This window comes from Melospiza georgiana, chromosome 20 (genome assembly GCF_028018845.1).
Source record: "Melospiza georgiana isolate bMelGeo1 chromosome 20, bMelGeo1.pri, whole genome shotgun sequence".
NCBI classification, from domain to species: Eukaryota; Metazoa; Chordata; class Aves; order Passeriformes; family Passerellidae; genus Melospiza; species Melospiza georgiana.
Window position 1 is genome coordinate 4,481,644 of NC_080449.1, and position 16,841 is coordinate 4,498,484.

General features: G+C 44.0%; 1 protein-coding gene across 1 annotated transcript in view; it reads right to left on the minus strand.

The window, feature by feature from the left end:
* The window catches only part of TNC (tenascin C), a 78,087-nt gene that overhangs the window by 11,637 nt on the left and 49,609 nt on the right, over positions 1-16,841 (minus strand). The window contains exons 14-20 of the mRNA XM_058038505.1: positions 13,940-14,215; positions 12,103-12,375; positions 10,106-10,378; positions 5,496-5,618; positions 3,753-3,896; positions 2,465-2,584; positions 720-863 (exon numbers count right to left, since the gene is read on the minus strand). Of these exons, the coding sequence (XP_057894488.1) occupies positions 720-863; positions 2,465-2,584; positions 3,753-3,896; positions 5,496-5,618; positions 10,106-10,378; positions 12,103-12,375; positions 13,940-14,215 (1,353 nt within the window). The remainder of the gene's footprint in view (positions 1-719; positions 864-2,464; positions 2,585-3,752; positions 3,897-5,495; positions 5,619-10,105; positions 10,379-12,102; positions 12,376-13,939; positions 14,216-16,841) is intronic.

Sequence of the window (16,841 nt, forward strand, 5' to 3'; positions counted from 1 at the left end):
TAAGGAGAGACTTGATTGGTTTCAAAGTAGGAACATCTCACACTATTGGTGAACTATGAATAGCACATGCTGGAGGGCTATATTTATAAATATAGAAAGAGTTATAGAAAGAGTGATAATAATTGTTTTAATTCTTTCCTCTAAGATTCTCAGGCTCAGCCTGGGAGAAATTATCTCTGTTCTTTCTTCAGCTGAACTGAGACTATCCACCTTGGGCAGCACCAGAGCCCAGCCAGGGCTGCACCCAAGATGAACCAAAATGGCCCCAAAATGCACGACCAGGCACAGGGTCTGTCCCTGTGATCAGTTCTGCTCCATTTGCACCTTGCAGTTCATTGTCCCATTCCAGCTTTAGCCCAGGCAGTCCCACCCTGCTTGTTTTTCTCTCTCCAGCCCACGGTGTTTGTGCTCCTGGGCTGAGATTTGGGTCATTTGTCCTTGGTGCCCAGCTGGAGCAGGAATTGTTTTGTCTCCCTGCTCTGTGCACAGAGCTCACCATCCCCTGATGTGAAGCCCAGACCCACACACTAAAGCAGCACAGAATGTGGAAAATAGAAAAGCTGAAACCTGAGGCATCACTGACAGTAAACCACCTCTGGTCAGCCCCAGTGGAGAAAGGTGATGCAAACGCTATCAAAACTCAGGTTTCCAGTGAAAAAGGCAGCAGAGGAGCACAGAGCAGGTGGGACTGGAAGGGCTGGCTGTGGGTGGGATGGCACCTGTGGTGAAGTGCGTGGAGAGGCTCTCGCTCCTCTGCGTGTCCTTCTGCGCGTGGACGCTCAGCCTGTACTCGGTGGCAGGCTGCAGCCCCTGCAGGTCGTACTCCACCGTGTTCCCTGACACCAGCTGGGTCACCTCCGGCTCTGAGAACAGAACACACAAATAGAGAGGTTGATTGCATTCAGACACATCGTGGTCTGTGGTATTGTCAGGGTTCCCTGTGGCAGGAAGGAAATGATGAATCTGACTCCATATTCTTAGAAATATTATATTATATTATATTATATTATATTATATTATATTATATCATATCATATCACATTACATTACATTACATTACATTACATTATATTATATTATATTATATTATATTATATTATATTATATTATATTATATTATATTATATTATATTATTATATTATATTATATTATATTATGTCATATCATATTATATTGCATTATATATCATACTATATCATATTACAGAATGCCATACTAAACTATACTAAAGAATGGAGAAAGGATACTTACAGAAAGCTTAACAAGATACTTATTAAAAAGTACCGTGACTCTCCAGAGTCCCTACACAGCCTGACTGTGGTTGGTCATTAAGTCAAAACAATTCACATGTTGGATAAACAATCTCGAACCACATTCCAAAACAACAAAACACAGGACAAGCAAATGTGAGAATATTTTTTGGGGTTTTTTTTTCTCTGAGGCTTCTCAGCTTCCCAGGAGAGAAATCCTGGCAAAAAGATTTTTCCAGAAAATATGATGGTAACAATGTTGTGCTCAACTCTGTGCTCCACTCACTGATTTCTGTTATTCCTAGTTGATGCAAATGCAGAATGATAAAAGCCCATGGCTGTGCTAGCACCTCTTCTGAGTCTGGGTTCCACCAGAGCCCTTTCTCTAAAAGTGTGAGCTCTCTCTAGTGTTCACAGGGATTATAACACTGCCTCTGCTTCCCAGGAATCTCCCTTGTGTCCGCTCATGGCTGAATCGAGAGTGCTGAATTAAAACGATCAATGTTTAAATGCTTCCAGCAAAGCCCCTTCTCCAAATAACAGCCCCAGAGCTCCAGGGGCATTTGGACAGCTCTGCCAGGGATGCCCAGGGTGGGGTTGGTGGAGGATCTGGGTAGGGACAGAGGTTGGATTAGATGATCCTAATGGGTGCCTTCGGCTCTGGATATTCTGCGATTTTCCTGGAGTTACAATCAGCACCTCTTGAGAGCTTTGACCTTTCAGCCCCTCAAGCCATTTCCAGCTGAGACAGAGTAGAAATTTTCCAGAGTAGAAATCTATTTTTATTTAGGTGAAATGTACATCTTTGAGTTAAGTCTGTAGTTAGAAAACATAGATATGTAACGTGACTGCAAAAGCCTAAACTCAGAGAAACTGCTTCAGTGAAAGACAGAGATAGAGGGTCATAAAGAGAGACAGAGACTGCTGTGAGAGCAGGTGAACCTGACCTAAAAATTCTTTCTGATAAAGAAGAACTGGCGGCAAATGTCACATGAAATTCGTAAAAATGAATATGTATGAACCTATTGTGAAATTGTATGCATATGTATTTGAGAGGGAGATAAAAAGGGACCTGAAGTTCCCAGAGATACACATGTCATTTTAGAGGAACAATTCCCACAAGTGTCCAGCGTTGTAATAAACATCCTGGCTTTACAACTTTCACAAAAGTTGTGGAGTTTTGTTTATCTCTACAAAACACAGCTCCTCTCACCTTTCTCAGAAGAGTAGGACACCACGTAGTTATCCACAGCAGCAATTGCTGGCTGCCAGGTTGCCAGAGCCTCAGAGTCTGTGATGTTCACCACTACCAGGCCTGATGGGCTGTCCAGAGCTGGAAGAAAAAACAGATTGAAGGAATTGGACAAAAACAGATTGAGGGAATTTGACAAACAACCTCAGCTGTGTGCAATGCTCTGCTGTAAATTCATGAGAGAAAATGCCCAAAACTCAGTGCAGCTTTTATGGCTCCCTCTGGAATAGTGGAGTTCTGCAGGAAAGACGTCAGTGCCTATGAAGAGACACCAAAACCTTCTCTGGAAAGGGAGGTCAGTGCTGGAAGAGATGAAATTCTGGGAACAAACAGAACTAACCACTTTCTCAGATCACTCTTGATACCATCAATCTCAACAGCTCTGTCAAAGCTGACATATTTCTCTCAACACTCTCAAATCTGGGTTGTTTTTTCGAACAAATTCAGGAGACAGAGCTGGGAAAAATAACCAAAGTGACAGCAGCTGATGGCCACTGTGACCTCCAAGCAGCTTTTTTGGAACAAACCAATCCCACAGCCAGCCAGTCATCCAAAATGCCCCCATGTCCTGCTTTGCCTCCTCTCAGGACTCCACTTTTCACACAGGTTTATGCTCTCCCTGAATTAAGATGGGATCTTTGCCTCCAGAGCAGCTGGAATGGGTTATAAATCTCCTGTCATTATCAGTGCTCATCATCTTGTTCTTTGCCTCAGCTCTCTGAATGTTTGTCAGCCCCCAAAAAGAATACAAGGAGGGGTCAGCAGGAGCAGAGTGAGCCCTCATTTCCTGCAGGGATATTTAAAAAAAAAACCCAGGAAAACATTGAGAGAATATTGAAGAGAATGTTTTTATGCTTAGGACAGTCTGGAGCCTGGGACATGTGAAGTCCACAACAGAAACTGGCCTGAACTGCTCAGCTGAGCTGGGCCTTGGCTCCCTCATCTCAAAAACAGCAATAATTTAAAAAAAGAACCAAAGGAACTTCTGATTCTTTCTAGTGAATTAGAACTTTAAATACATTAATTGTCTCGATCTCACAGGTTTATTTAGCATTTAGCAAATGGGAGCCTGACCAGATTTACAAGTTCCATCTTTATGTAAAATGCAAAGACAAAGAAGAAGTGGGACAAAGAGCTTCCTACAGTTTGTGTGGGCAGCAAGAATGGGATCTTGGTGAGTCTGCAGCTCCAGTGTCTGAGTCAGATGAGCCATTTAAAGAGCTGCTATTTGCTGCTTTTATGTGATTACCTGTTTTCAGGATGCCAGAGACGGGCTCGCTTTCTTCAAAGCCTTTCACAGAGATGACGCTGACGTTGTAGTCCACACCTGGGACCAGCTTCACCAGCTTGGTCCTTGTCTTGCTCCCTTCGACTGTGACAACATTTGGAGTACCTAGGATGAGGCCAATGCCAAGGGATGAGTGACACAATGCTCCAGGGAATGCTTGAAGGGTGTTTTTCAAGTTAAAGATATTTTGGCCACTACGGATGTGATTCTACAGCAGGAGAGGAATTCTCTCAGTTAGTTACAACCACCGGTGTCAAATATTGTTGTCATAACACCTAAATCTAAACCACTGGTTTGTATTCAGTAAGAAAAATTAACATTTTTAGTGGAAGGTGTCCCTGTCTGTGACAGGGAGTTGTAATGAGATCAGCTTTATGCTGCCTTCCTATGCAAACCATTCAGTGATTTCTGTTCAGAAAAATACAACTTCCCAGACAAGGTGTAAGCAGAAACCCCAGCAGTCTCTACATGGGAGTACAAACACCTAGAGGACAGGACTTGCAGTTTAGATCTGCCTTGTTTGTGGTGAGGGCTGGAAGATTCTCCTTTACCCCCCTCATTTAGATTAAAGATACAGTATTTGTTATTTTGAAAGGTGCTCTATGTGTGGCTGAGGACTTAGCACCCATCTTTGCTCAAAATTCTGGGTTTATTCCAGGAAAGCACTTAGAGAAGTGCCTAACTTTATGACTGGATTCCTGTTCCTCTGTGGGACCAGTGTATTTAAAGCTGCACATGTGCTTCCAGGCTATATTGTCTAAAGATCTAAATCTTTCCTTGTCTCAGTCAACAGCAGCAGCTTTTTTGTGCTGATGTCTTTTGGTGCTGATGTCTTTAGTGTTTGTTCTTTAGCTGTTTCCCTTTAGAGATGTCCCTAAATTAGGTTTAAAATCTGTTGAAGCAGAGGAAGCTTTTGAAGTTGGACACTAAACCAGAATGACATAACGTTGGGGAGCACTGAGTAAATCACTGCCTTGAAATTTTATTGTAACCATGGGTTCTGATTATTGTTTCCAAGGGCCATCTTTTACAGTGTGCTCAGCTCATGAAGTGCCTACAAAATAATGACAGTTTGGAAACTAATCCTTGCTGAGGAGGTTCAGACAAAGACTTAGGAGCACAGCTGTGATGGTGGTCACGGGGGTCTCAGGTTGAGGGAAGAGACGAAGATCTGACTCCATGTTTCAGAAGGCTTGATTAATTATTTTATGATATATATTACTTAAAACTACACTAAAAAGAATAGAAGAAAAAGTTTCATCTCAGAAGGCTAGCTAAGCTAAGAATAGAATAGAATGAATAACAAAGGTTTGTGTCTAAGACAAAGAGTCTAAGCTAGCTGGGCTGTGATTGGCCATTAATTACAAACATCCAACATGAGACCAATCCCAGATGCACCTGTTGCATTCCACAGCAGCAGATAATCATTGTTTACATTTTGTTCCTGAGGCCTTTCAGCTTCTCAGCAGGAAAAAATCCTAAGGAAAGGATTTTCATGAAAAGATGTCCGCGACACACAACCACTCCAGCATCCACCTCTGAGCCCTGCCCATGGGATGTGGTTTCTAGACAGAGGTTGGCTGCACTCCCCCATTCCTGAAGAAGAAAAAGAGGTGATCTGTGCAAGATCACCTGGGGGATGCCCTGAAAGGAGGGATGGCAGCCCAGCAAACCCCTCCTGCTGTCCCTGGCACCCCAGCTCACCTCCTGTGACAGGGACGTAGGAGATCCGGAAGTTTTCCACGCGGGAGCGAGGAGGGGTCCAGCTGACTGTGGCAGCATTTTCTGTGATGTCAGAGAAGGAAATCCCCTTGGGAGAGCCAACCACTGTCGAGGGAGAACACAGAACACACCACACAGGAGGAAAAGGTGAATTGTTAGTTTGTCAGTCCTTAGTCCTGTTTATCAGTCCTTGATTTGTTTTATCACCCTAAACCATGAGCTGGTGCTGTCAGTGTTCTGCTCCAAACAACATTCATGCAGGAGGTACAAAACTGAAGGATTCCATTACAGCAACAACATATTTGCAACAAATCTTCCTTTTTTTCAGGACCAGTCCAGTATTGCATAGGTTAAAAATACCCAATGTGTATCTACATATAGAAATAACAGAGATTTCAGTGCTGTAGAAAAGCATGAGAAACATGCACAGAAATAGCATTCTGCTATCCATGGTATGCTGTATTTAAGATTTTTTCTATCCCAGTTTCACTTGGAGGATTTTTAGGCTTTCCACTGAGCCCCAGAGCCCTCTGTGACACACAGCAGTGACAGCCATGGACAGATCTCCCTTCCTGAGCATGAAGATCCTAATGCAGGATGCTCCAAGGAGACCTGGATCAGGTGTGGGAGCCCCTCAAGGCTCCTCTCAAGGACTCACTCCTGGAACTTCTGTTGGCTTCACACCAGAAGCAACAAGTTTTTCCTCCTGGAACCTCTCTCTGAACTCATGATTTTCTTTCAAGCACATCCATCCAGAGAACATCCAAGTACAGCCATCATGGGGAAGGCACCTGCAGCTCTTTGTCATAAAACTCAGCCTTTCCCTGTCAAAACCTGAGCACTGCACTTGCCCACCTGACTTAAATCAGTAAGCTGAGGCAAACAAAGCCCAAATTTTACCAAAAATAACCCAAGAGTAAACTCAGCATATATCCGAAACATTCCAGTTGGAGGCTTAATTAAGATCCTGCAGAACGAGCATGGAAAGGGCTTTGGAAGGACGTGGTAAAAAGAGCTGCCTCTTCCAGGTTTACATTGAGCATCCCATTTCCAATCGTTCCAGAATTTTTTGGCTGTAACCAAAACAACCCTGAGGTATTAAAAAATAAACATCACACACAGAGCAGGCCATGAGTACAAAGAGGAGAGATCCCAAACACCAACCACATGAAAAGGAATGTGGAGACAGGCTGAGAGCAGGGGAAGGGGGGCAAGAGGAGGAAAATAAAATAGGAATTGGGCTTGAAATAGCTTGGAAAGAACATTTCTACAGGAAAGGAGTCAGAGGCTGTTTGTTCCATGTGTCCCCAAAGCAGCAGGGCACTAAATCAACTGAAAGGCAAGGAAAGAAAAACAACTGAGCTCTCAAGAGAAATGTAAATTATGTTTCTGGAGCTCACTAGAAGTGTTGTGCTGGTGGGGTTTGCTCACAAGCCAAGGGAAGAAAAGAATTACAGATAAGAAAGGAAGAAAGGTGGGGTTGGAAAAGCCACGTGGCACAAAATAGTGCTGCTGGTTTGGGTATAGGCTGAAGGAAATGAGAGAAAATAAAGAAAAGGAAAAGGAAAGATAGAGAAATATAGAGAAATTAGGAAAGATAGAGAAATTAAAACTAGATTGGTTTTGCTTTACATTATAGGTGGCCTGAGAGGCTGAAGAAAAAGAGAAATGGTGATTTTGGAGACCAAACAGATGGACCAGTGCTTGGTTTGCATACACATGGAGAATTTCAGCCTTTCCCAGAAAATAAAATCCCCAATCCGTCCCACTTGGACTCTGCTGTGCACATTTCCATGGGCCTCAGGCTTGTTTTCTGCACCAGGTGAGCTGCATGACAAAGAGCAATAAGAAGAGCTTTGATGTGAGTTTTCCACATCCCCAAATCCCCCAGCTGCAGCTTTCCTGGGAGGGAACCTGGCAGGAAACACAATGGACCATCAGAGCATCTGTCCTGGAATGAGTCCCAGAGGTGGGAGAGATCTGCACCTTGGAGCACGGGGAAATGAAAACTAAATGAATTAAATCATCTTCTTGGGCTACCTGAAAGCCAGAATGAAGCAGGCATGGAAAGCAGCCAGTGAGCTCCTGAGCTGGCACTCACAGAGAACCTCAGGGCATCTGTGGGGCAGGCACAGGTAAATTATCTTTATCCTTGAGCATTGTCCCCAAAGAGGTGTGTGAGGGACAGGGAACTGCTAAAGCACCCGAGGTACCTGAGAGAGGCTGTTTTTTAGGGATTTTTTTTGCTAATTGTTCTTTCACTCCCAGGAAGACTAGAGGAAGATGTTCCCCGGCTTTCTTCTCCCACTCAACAGCAAGCAGCAGGTTGCATTAATCACAAATCAAGAGCATGTGAAGTGTTTTGGGATCATCTCAGGGAAAAAAAAATGCTGTCACAGTGTGGCAAAACACCACTGGAAGAAGAGGAAAGGAGCAGCATGAGACTCACACCTCCCACAAGGATATTAATTGGACCATAGATGTGTTGTGATCTCCCAGTGGGGGTTAAATTGCAACTTAACTGAGATTTTACAGATAAAATTCTAAAAGGCACCAACTCTGAGAGCAGCAGTGGATAAATTCCCTCTTCAGGAATAGAAATATTTCCTTGCAACCACTCTGGAAATGCTATAAATATCCATATGTTTGTGCAATAATCCACTCCTAAAATAGAAATTAGTTGTCTGCCTTGGCAGCCACCCACCCAATGTGGTGTAACCTGCAGCCCAAATTATTTAGCTGGGTTTTTGTGGCTTTATTGTCCATTATTCATGGGCTATTTACAGCTGACAAACATCTCTTGGGCTATTGGGCTCCAGCAGGTGACATGTGCTAAATCTCCCTGCAAGGCTGCACAGGGATATGGTTATGAGGAAAATGATAACTCTCAGTGACTTCCATAAATATTCTGGAGTCACTGAGGATGGGGATCTGCTGCTGAGAAGTGCAGTGGGCTTTAAACATCCCTCTCTATTAGAAGTCAACTGCTTAAGGCTCATTTGTGTCCTATTTTGTCTAGGGGTATTATTAGTTGTTTTGTGACTAAGTTGATAAACCATGGCTGGAGGGTTGAGAGTTGGTCAGTAATTCATCAATTGTCTCTAGGGAGGGTAGTGAGAGAGCTGGGAATGTTGTTGAGATGAGGATTGGTGGGATTCCCAGGAAGGATGGGCTTGAATATTGGTGGAAGAAGCTTCAGCTCATGGTCAGGTTCAGGGGGTAGTGCTGGCCAAGGTGGGCTGCTGGTACAGGTTCTGCTTCATGGAAGTGTCTGGGGCATGGTGAGGGTGGCCTGGCTGTTTGTGGCAGGGATGGGATGGCAGGAGGGCAGCTGAGCCCACAGGCAGCAGGGTGGAGGATGAGGAAGAAGAGGAGGAGAAGCTGTTCAACATTGAGGTATTGCTGCTGGCAAATGCCTCCTTTGGGCATTCCTGCTGCTTTGCTCACTCATGGAACTTAGAATTACATCCTGAGCTGGGAGGGACCCAAAGATCATCAAATCCAGCCCCTGTCCCTGCCCAGACCCCCTCCAGCCAGGGGAACTTGGGTGTGGGACCAGCTTCTCCCTGATTTGTCCATCTTTGTTATCAAAACTCCCTCAGAAATCAGGTCATGTAGATACAGCAAGGGTCTGGAGATTTAAATCTCTTATCATTACCTCAGTTTCAGAAATCCTATGAAACTTAAGATCCTTGTCCCACTCTGCATATAAATAGAGCTCTTGTTAGAATCATTGAACCACAGAATATCCTGAGCTGGGAGGGACTGAAGGGATCATTCAGTGCCACCCCTGTCCCTGTCCCAGAGCAGAGATGGGAGCTGCCCCTCGGGAGGAGCTGCAGCCCTGGTGAGATCTCCTGTCTCATCATTTTACTTTCCTCCATTAATTAATGTGATTTCAAATTACCACATTTTCACAAGCTCAACATTTTTTAAAGACCAAATTTATCTCATGAAACTTTGCATCATATGCTTCAGGTCAGAATGTGTTTCAGAATGAAACCACGATTTTGGCGTGGAAAAAAAAGATTGAAACACTTCATTCAAAAGTGCCAAAATGAAACGCTTCAATTATGAACCTGAATCAAAGCTTTGATTTTGCAAAGAAACTCAAGTCAATTTGAATTACCCAGCACATGTTGCTCCTGGTAAGATCAGTCTAAATTAATGATGCTTAGGCCTTTGCTGATCAAGCCATAAATAAACTTCTCAATGGCCCTGGTAAATTCATTTTGTCATAACTCTTTCCTAGGGAGGTAAACTGTTGTGCAGAGCTGAGATGTAATTAGTCACAGAAAATCACTGAAAAGGCTGATGCACAGACAATATTTCTTGGCCCTCAAAGACACTGTTTTAATTGCCACACTCTGCTGCCTAATTCCTGACCATTAAAGTAATTTAATTAAACCGTATTAAACAGACAGTGACGAAGCTTGGGAAGCTGGGGCTGATGACAAACAACCACAGCACAATGAAATGGTGACTTGGACAAGGGACATGCAGGAGACACTTCAGGACACCTCTGGGACAGCACGAGCTGGCTGTGAGGAGGAGCAGGGAATGTCACACTTTTCCCCCTGCAGAGACAATACCTGTGGATGCTACTGTGTTTACAGGCTGGGAACGTTGTCCACTGCTAATTCCATAGAGCTCAATCTCATATTCAGTGCCCTCTTTCAGCCCTGTTATGTCCTGGGTGCGCTCATGGCCTGGCACTATCAGCTCCAGGGGGTCAGATTTCCTTTTGGTGTCCCTGATTTTTAGAACAAAGCTGTTGAAAACCCCTTCATCTGCAGTCCAGGAGAGACGGAATCCATCTGGGGTTGCGTCTGAAACCAGGAGGTTGTCGACCTCGGGTTCTGCTTCTAAAAGAGGAGAAGATAGCAGTGGGGAAAAGAAAAAATGATTTTTTAATCAGTTGATCAGAGACCTGCCCGAGGTCTGGCTATAGCAGACTGCAAGAATCCGACCACAGTTCAAAGCAAGGGGAACAATCTGCCAGCTATTAAAAAAAAAAAAAACCAAAGTAAAATATTAGTGTTATACAGAAGAGGATAAATGTGAGTGTATGCAGGCCCATTATAACTTTCACTCTTGAACAGCAAACCACTGCATGGACACACAGGTTTGTCTCCCACATGCAGAGTTGCACATGCTAAAGGTGAGTTTCCTGGGCATTGATCCCTCCCTACCTGTGTGACACATTTATGGCTAATAAAAGCAAGCTCTTGTTACAGAACTACATGTCTGGAACATTGTCAGAGCTCTCTCTGCAAGGAGGACAACATAGAAGCCGCTGAAAATTCTTTTTCTCCATGCAAACCCCGTATTTCATGCACTTCTGGCATCTGTGATGATTCTGATCTGATGAATCCTTTACTGTGCTCTTAAACAGCAAAGGGGAACCATGAAAATTCCTCTCTTCAACAGCACCCCTCAATCTAAATGCAAGAGCTGCTGCCTTTGGTTAATGAACCCATTCAAAAGGATCCCAAGGGCTGTAAGTAATTACCTGCAAAACACCTCTAACTCATATGGTCAGGCACCATTAGCTAGAGAAATGCTGCTGGAGTGGTTGTGTCCTAGAGCACCTCCAGTGCAATCCTTCCTTCCACACACAGCCAATCCTATTTATTTCCTCTCAAACCTCCCAACAAATGCAATCCTTCCTTCCACACACAGCCATTCCTATTTATTTCCTCTCAAACCTCCCACAAAGTGCAATCCTTCCTTCCACACACAGCCAATCCTATTTATTTCCTCTCAAACCTCCCACCAAATGCAGTTCTTCCTTCCACACGCAGCGAATCCTATTTATTTCCTCTCAAACCTCCCACCAAATGCAGTTCTTCCTTCCACACACAGCCAATCCTATTTATTTCCTCTCAAACCTCCCACTAAATGCAACCCTTCCTTCCACACACAGCCAATCCTATTTATTTCCTCTCAAACCTCCCACCAGATTCCCCTTCCCAGCTTCACTGCTGCCCAGCCAGGAATGTGCAGATGAGAGCTGATGGTTCTGGGGCTGGAGAATCAGCCTGCAATCCTTTCCCAAGAAAACTCAAGTGCTGCTGGCACACAGCAGCTCTGATGGGGTTGGAAGCATGAGCTGGTTTGAGGAGAGAGGTGCCAGCTTTGGGGTGGCAATGATCCCACTGTGGGTGGAATTACACAGAGAGGGAAAAGAGGAGGCCATGGGAAGGAGTCCATGGCTGTTCCTGAAGCTCCTGGTGGCTGGAACGTGGGAGGATGCTGCTGTTGGAGAATGCTGATGTGCCCAGCTGTTAACAAGATGAGCTCTGCATGCAGCCATTCTTCTTTCAAGACTTTGTTAGAGGTACCTGCAAGACCAGAAGGAACTTTCACCCCTCAGGCCCCCACATGCTCCTCCACAGGATCCCTCAGAGTGAAACATCCAGTTAAAGGGAACACAATTCCACTGGTCATGACGGAGTTACGTGGAGCCACGATGCAAAGAGAGAAGGATGCAAAAAAGCCAAGGTTTGCACGAAACATCTTCCACGTGAGAAGGAAAGTGAGAGAGAAAAAGGGTGGAAGGGAACAAAATTTGCTCACATTGAAATACCTGTAACAGCCAGAGCGCTCAGGGGCTTTGTTTGGTGCCCCTTGGCAAACCCATAAAGCAAAACCTCATAGCCAATGCCAGTAATTAGGCCTTTGAGCTTCAGCTCCCTCTGGGCTCCCGAAAGGAGGAACTCCTGTGGGTCCAGCAGCTTGCCAGAATCCACCACGACTACTAGAAAGTTGTCAAAGGCATTCTCCGATGCCATCCAGGACACTGTGAACCCATAGGGGTTCACATCTGACACTGTAAGGTTTTCCAGTGGGGGCATGGCCTCTAAAAGAAGGGAAGGTGCAAAAACACACACACAAAAAAGAAAAAAAAAAAAAGAGGTGAAAAACATCGCAAATTAGAAAGTGTCACAGATTCCATCAAACAGAAATCACATTTTCCCCCCTAGTGTGGATGTAATAGTCAGGACCACAAGATGAGGATTTTCAATGGAGCTCAATTTTGAATTTTTCTCAAGGATGTCTCAGCACCTCCTCTCACAAGCTCCACTGGAACCCCTCCCAAGCTCCCTGTGTAAGGATATTTCTGCTGCTGCCCTTGCACTGTAAGAAAGTGATAACCAAAACTGCTTTAGAAATGCTGCACATAAAGCTTTCTATTATTTTTACTTCCCTCCACTGACACTGCTTTAGGGACAAGCTCAGTTTGGGCATTCACAACTCCTGCATTTTGCTTCTTTACCTATTGCCTGTGAATATTTCCAGTGTTAGTTTTCAGTGCTGGAGGGGTCAGAGGTGCCAGAACAGGAACATTCATCACTCAGGGTCACAGCCAGTGCAAATCAGCTGCTGCTGGGCTCTGTTGACAACTTAAAGAAGTTCCACTGACGGCTCCTTTTCCACATCAGTGTGACATTTGTCAAAGTGAAAAGATGTGGGAAACACTTCAGAATTTATCCACTAAGTCTCATCAAAAATAAAAGGTCACAGGTGTATTTTTTGTCAGTGTATTTTGCTCACTCAAAATCTGACAAGACAAGTAGGAAGATCAGGTGGCTCTGCTAAGCCCTGGCCTTGATCCTGGAGCCCAGGCACTGCTTGTATTTCTCCAAAGGATTTGTCCAGCCTTGCTCTGTTGGTTCAGGAGCTGATTCAGCCAAACTTCCAACCACTCAAAACTCTACTCACTTCAAAAAACACCACTTAGTTAAAGGCTGAACCTTCTCCTGAAAAGGGCTTTGGGTTTGCTTTTGACATTTCACAAACACTGAAATAGATTTTGTTAGAACTTGCCATAAAAATTCCCCCCTGAAGAGTTATCATTTGGAATTCCTTATGTATTAATATTTACACATTTGAGTATTTATTTTAGAGATATTTTTTGCATCTTATTTACTTCTAATCAAGAAATCCCCAAGATTCACATATTGCTTAGGTCTTTGGAAGGGAACATCCTGGGACAGGAGGTGTTCCAGGAGCCAGTCAAGTCTAAGCAGCAGGCAAAGTTCTCCCTCAAACTTCAGGAGATATAAAAGATTATTAGAAATGGGAGAAAGGCTCCAGAGGGGTCTTAATGACAGAATCATAAAATCACAGAATAATTTGGGTTGGAAAGGACCTTAAACTCATCCAGTTCCATGGGCAGGGGTGCTTTTCACTATCCCAGCTTGCTCAGAGCCCCATCCAACCTGACCTTTTAACTCCCTTTAAACTAATCCTGCTCCTAGGAATTTTTTTAAGGTCAACATTCCTGTTCTGACCCCTCCTTGCAGCAGGTTCTCAAACAAACCCATCGCTGCTGGCCAGGCACTTCATGCTGGGGAGATCCTTTTTGGGTTACACCCATTTCCCCGAGCCGAGAAAGCGACTGCAAAGCTTGGAGCAGGTACCTGTGGTGACAAAAGCAGTGAGGGGCTCTGTGGGGACACCTGCCCTGGTGGTGCCCTGAATGTGAATGTCATAGGCAGTGTGGTCTGTGAGCCCTGAGATGTGGGCGCTGCGGGCGCCCCCCGGCACCGTCAGCTCCTGGGCTTCCTGTGCCGCCAGGGAATCTTGGATTTTGATAACAAACGTGGCAAAGGGCCCGGCTCGGGTGGTCCAGGACAGGTTGAAGCTGTCAGGGGTAACGTTTGTGAGGGCCAGAGTGCCCAGCTGTGGCTCAGCCTCTGGGGGAGAAAGGAACACAGGTGAGCAGGCAGCTTTACTCAAGGGGGAATCAGCAGAGGAGGGATTGGAGGTGCTCAAAAATAATGGTTTAGTCTTGTTTTGCTGTGGCTGAATAAAAATGAAATGAAATGAAATGAAATGAAATGAAATGAAATGAAATGAAATGAAATGAAATAAAATAAAATAAAGTAAAATAAAATAAAATGAAATAAAATAAAATAAAATAAAATAACATATAAAATAAAATAAAATAAAATAAAATGAAATGAAATAAAATAAAATAAAATAAAATAACATATGAAATAAAACAAAATAAATAAAATATAAAATAAAATAAAATAAAATGAAATAAAATAAAATAAAATAACATATAAAATAAAATAAAATAAAATAAAATAAAATAAAATAAAATAAAATAAAATAAAATGAAATAAATAAAATAAAATAAAATAAAATAAAATAAAATAAAATAAAATAAAATAAAATAAAATAAAATAAAATAAAATAATTTTTTTTTTTTAAAGCAGCATTGCAAGAGCTATTTTCTCAGGTTTTGGAAAGAAGTCACTGAAATTAGTGCTGGCTTTTATATTTTTTCATTACATTTTCTTAAATAAACTCAGCTTGCCCAATGACATCTGGGCCTGGTTTACAGAAGCACCCACAACATGCACATGCAAATTGTGGGAGTTCCACACTGGGAAATTGATGGGAATACAGACCCACAGCAATTCCGAAATAGAGAAAGTTGGATTCAGGCAGGAATCCTTGAAATCACAGTCCAGGTTCTGTTTGGTGTTTCTGTTGCCTGGAGTTGTAGATACTTCTATTTTTGGACTCAAAGGTTTATGAGGGATTTCAGGGATTATCTCAGCACTAATCTCAGGCCAAAACCTCCCTGGAACCCACAGATAAGGTGTTCCTCATCCTCTGATTAGACACAATCAGAGAATGTCTAATAAACAATAAACCCCACAATAAACCCCACTGCTCTTGCTCTCCTTCCTGACTGTTCAGTGGTCAGGGCACCTCCTTAAGAAACAAAAACTTTCCTTTTCTACTGGAGAAAATTCAAATTCACATCTTTGCCCTGGCAGGAGAGAAACCTGTCCTTCAGGAGAGGGAGAGCTCCTTACCCATTCTCTTTTTAAACTTACACTTAGCACAAAAATCATTAAAGTTTCATTAAAGCCCAGAGGGAGAACAAACACGACCCAACAGTCAGAGAGTCAGAGAATTCTGTGCTTGCTCTCTGGGCTGATTTTCTAATTTTTATGTTTTCAATTGAGTAGGAACCAAGAACACCTTGGGAAATGCAGCCAGTGAGACACAGGAAAATAATGATGGAAGAGTGATCCATGCTGGGAGAAAAGTCAGAGAGAGGATCCCACCGACAGAGAGTGGTGAAAGAGTGAAATCTGTTTCTTTGCTAAAACAAGTACTGCTGCAAGATGTTCCAACTTTTGCTCATGTCCCTCATTGCAAGACTTTTAAATAATAATCCAGCTCCTTCTCTGGAACTGTCTGGGAAGAGGTGAAGGAAGTGGCCCCAATTAAGGACACAGATGTCACAGATGTCATGCTATCAACCAGTGACCATGGGTGCCTTCATGGCCAGCAGGGAAGGTACCACCATGGTGCTCTTGAAGACAGGCAAGGAGATGAGAAAATATCCACAAAGCAAACAGGCTTGGGTGGAATACCCAGGAAATCTGAGCCCTCAGCCCCACATGCAGCTCAGAGAGGGCAAACTGAGCCTTTCCAACCTCATCCTGGCATGGCCCCATTCCTTCACATGCCACCTGCATCCATGGTCAGGCACATTCCCATCATGACAGCCTGACTCCCAGGGATGTTACATGCAAAATGAGCTGGAATCATATCCTCAGGCAAGTCTCAGTGATCTCCTGCCATCCTGGAATCACCACCACCACCCAGGGGAAACAAGACAGGCTGTGGAGACTCAAAGGGAGCAATGCAAGGGACAGAGTGGTGGGCTGACCACCAAGAAAAGGGGAATTTGTGTTTTGAGCCCTGCTCTGTGCTGAGAACATAAAAATCCTGGGCAGAGAAAATATGAGAACCAGCAGAAGGTGGCCAGACCACTCCATGCAGTTTGGGTTGATCGTTTCACATGCGGCACAGAACGCCCACCAGGGCTGCAAATGCCTCGGGAGACATTTGGGTTTAAGGAGGACAAAACTGACATGCAGGAGCCTCTCCAGGCTGAGAACCACACGAAGGCCTCTCTCTCACCCTCAGCAAAGCAAGTGAGGGTGGGATGAACGACTTCATTCAAGTTTAAGTGCAGAGATGCTGAGTGAAAGACATCAACCATCTGGAGCGAGGCAATTATATATACACTGAGCTTGCAGAGGGGTGTGTATATATAAGGAAACCATCATGGTTTACTACTGCCTCCCTTAATGCTGGGGGCACTTTTCCAGCCTTTTCCATTGCCACAGACCTTTTTCCAAGCCCTCTCAGTGCATTTCAGCCTCCCCTCATGGTTGGAAGGATCCATGCTATAATTCCCCAAGGGAACGATGATGAGTTGGAGCCACGTTGTAGAGCAGTTTGGTGGACAGCAAGAGAAAGGAGAGTAAAAAGCAAACCTGGAAGGTG